The sequence below is a fragment of the Choloepus didactylus genome, chromosome 8 (assembly GCF_015220235.1).
Source record: "Choloepus didactylus isolate mChoDid1 chromosome 8, mChoDid1.pri, whole genome shotgun sequence".
Taxonomy (NCBI): domain Eukaryota; kingdom Metazoa; phylum Chordata; class Mammalia; order Pilosa; family Megalonychidae; genus Choloepus; species Choloepus didactylus.
Window position 1 is genome coordinate 56445727 of NC_051314.1, and position 1415 is coordinate 56447141.

Below are 1415 nucleotides of genomic sequence, written 5' to 3' on the forward strand. Positions count from 1 at the left end.
CCTCACACCTAACTTTCATTTGTACTGGAGAAGCCCAAATCAGAGGGTCAGAGATAAGAGGAGCAGTGTCACTGGTATCCACTGATTAGGGTGTGACCGTCCGTAATGTCCAAACAGTCATTTATCCAGGGAGCCCTTGACATCAGGCGGGTCTAAAGACTGAGGAACCAAAAGATTTTATATGCTAGACACACAGCTGCTCATTTGTGCACTGGGGCCAGCAAAGAGACTTTGTGCACATCCTGGCTTGTTTAGAAATAAGCCCTAGGGCTCTGCAGATCTCCTGCCCAGGGTTTCAGAACTGGCCCCAAGTAATACACTTACAAAGGATCCAAATTGTTAAATTCTTCATTTTGCGTTTTTAAAGGCTAGGATCTTCAAGGGAAATTGGGATTTTCTCTCATTTTTTTTTTTCTACTTAGCTTACTTCTCGAAGCAACAGGACCAGTATCAACTTATTGTCCTGATCATTCTCTGACTCTCTCATGTTACAGCTACTGGAATTCCGGAGGTGAGCGCTGCAGCTGCTGATCAGGCCCATTCCCTGGTTCTCCAGGAAGGGAGCAAAGCGGGAGGCGGCAAGCTCCTTTATCTTCCACTGGCTGAATGCCAAAATCCTTTACGCTACCAGTGTCTGCGAACTCCAGGTAGAAGTAGCCACACTTGACTGCCCGATGCACCTCAAAGCAGAATCCCAAACAAGAATCCTCTATCAGGTCTACGTATATCTCCTGAGCGATGGCCTCTAGCTTGTTAGTATCCAGGTTAGCCAACGATATTTCCTCCATTTTAATCTGTAAACGACTATGAAGAGGACACTCGTATTACTCACAGCAGCACTGGTGGCAACACTTCGGGATCCGCGGGCCGCGCCTAGGCCCGGAGGCTTCTCAAGGCCGTATCCTCCGGTGTCGGCCGCGCAGGCAGCGGTGGCAGCGGCGACGGCAGACACAGCGACGGCGGCGACTACCCGGGAACCACAAGTCCTTCAGTCTGTGTTGGCCTCTCCCAGAGTCGGGGTTTGGGCTCTGGCTATGCCCGTATTCACTGCCAAATCGGCACCCAACCTCACCGAGACACCCTGTTCTCTTCCGCTCCCTGGTCCTCGCCTAGTCCCGCCTCCCCACTTCCGGCCCCAACGCGCTTGCGCACTAGCTATGTCCAGACTAGCGCTGATAATCCTTACGCGCAATTTGTTTCGAGATGTTTGAGATTGTGAAAAGGATTGGAAGGGTTACAGTGTATCTAAATTTCATTATCTCTAACTATAAAAAGACCGCAAGGATTTTATTCTCTGTTATTTCATTTTTAGATTTAAATATTCGTTAATGAACTCAGCACCCATGCTTAATTTATTTACTCAGAAAAAGAAAAAAATTAATCATATGTACTCCTGTGGATGGATCTGAAATACA

At 48.1% G+C, this 1415-nt stretch overlaps 1 protein-coding gene across 1 annotated transcript; it reads right to left on the reverse strand.

The window, feature by feature from the left end:
- Positions 1-339: 339 nt before the first annotated feature.
- Positions 340-1118, reverse strand: ATXN7L3B (ataxin 7 like 3B). Its single transcript, XM_037845855.1, has one exon. The coding sequence runs from the start codon at positions 786-788 to the stop codon at positions 495-497; it is 294 nt and encodes a 97-aa protein (XP_037701783.1). The 5' UTR covers positions 789-1118; the 3' UTR covers positions 340-494.
- Positions 1119-1415: the final 297 nt, after the last annotated feature.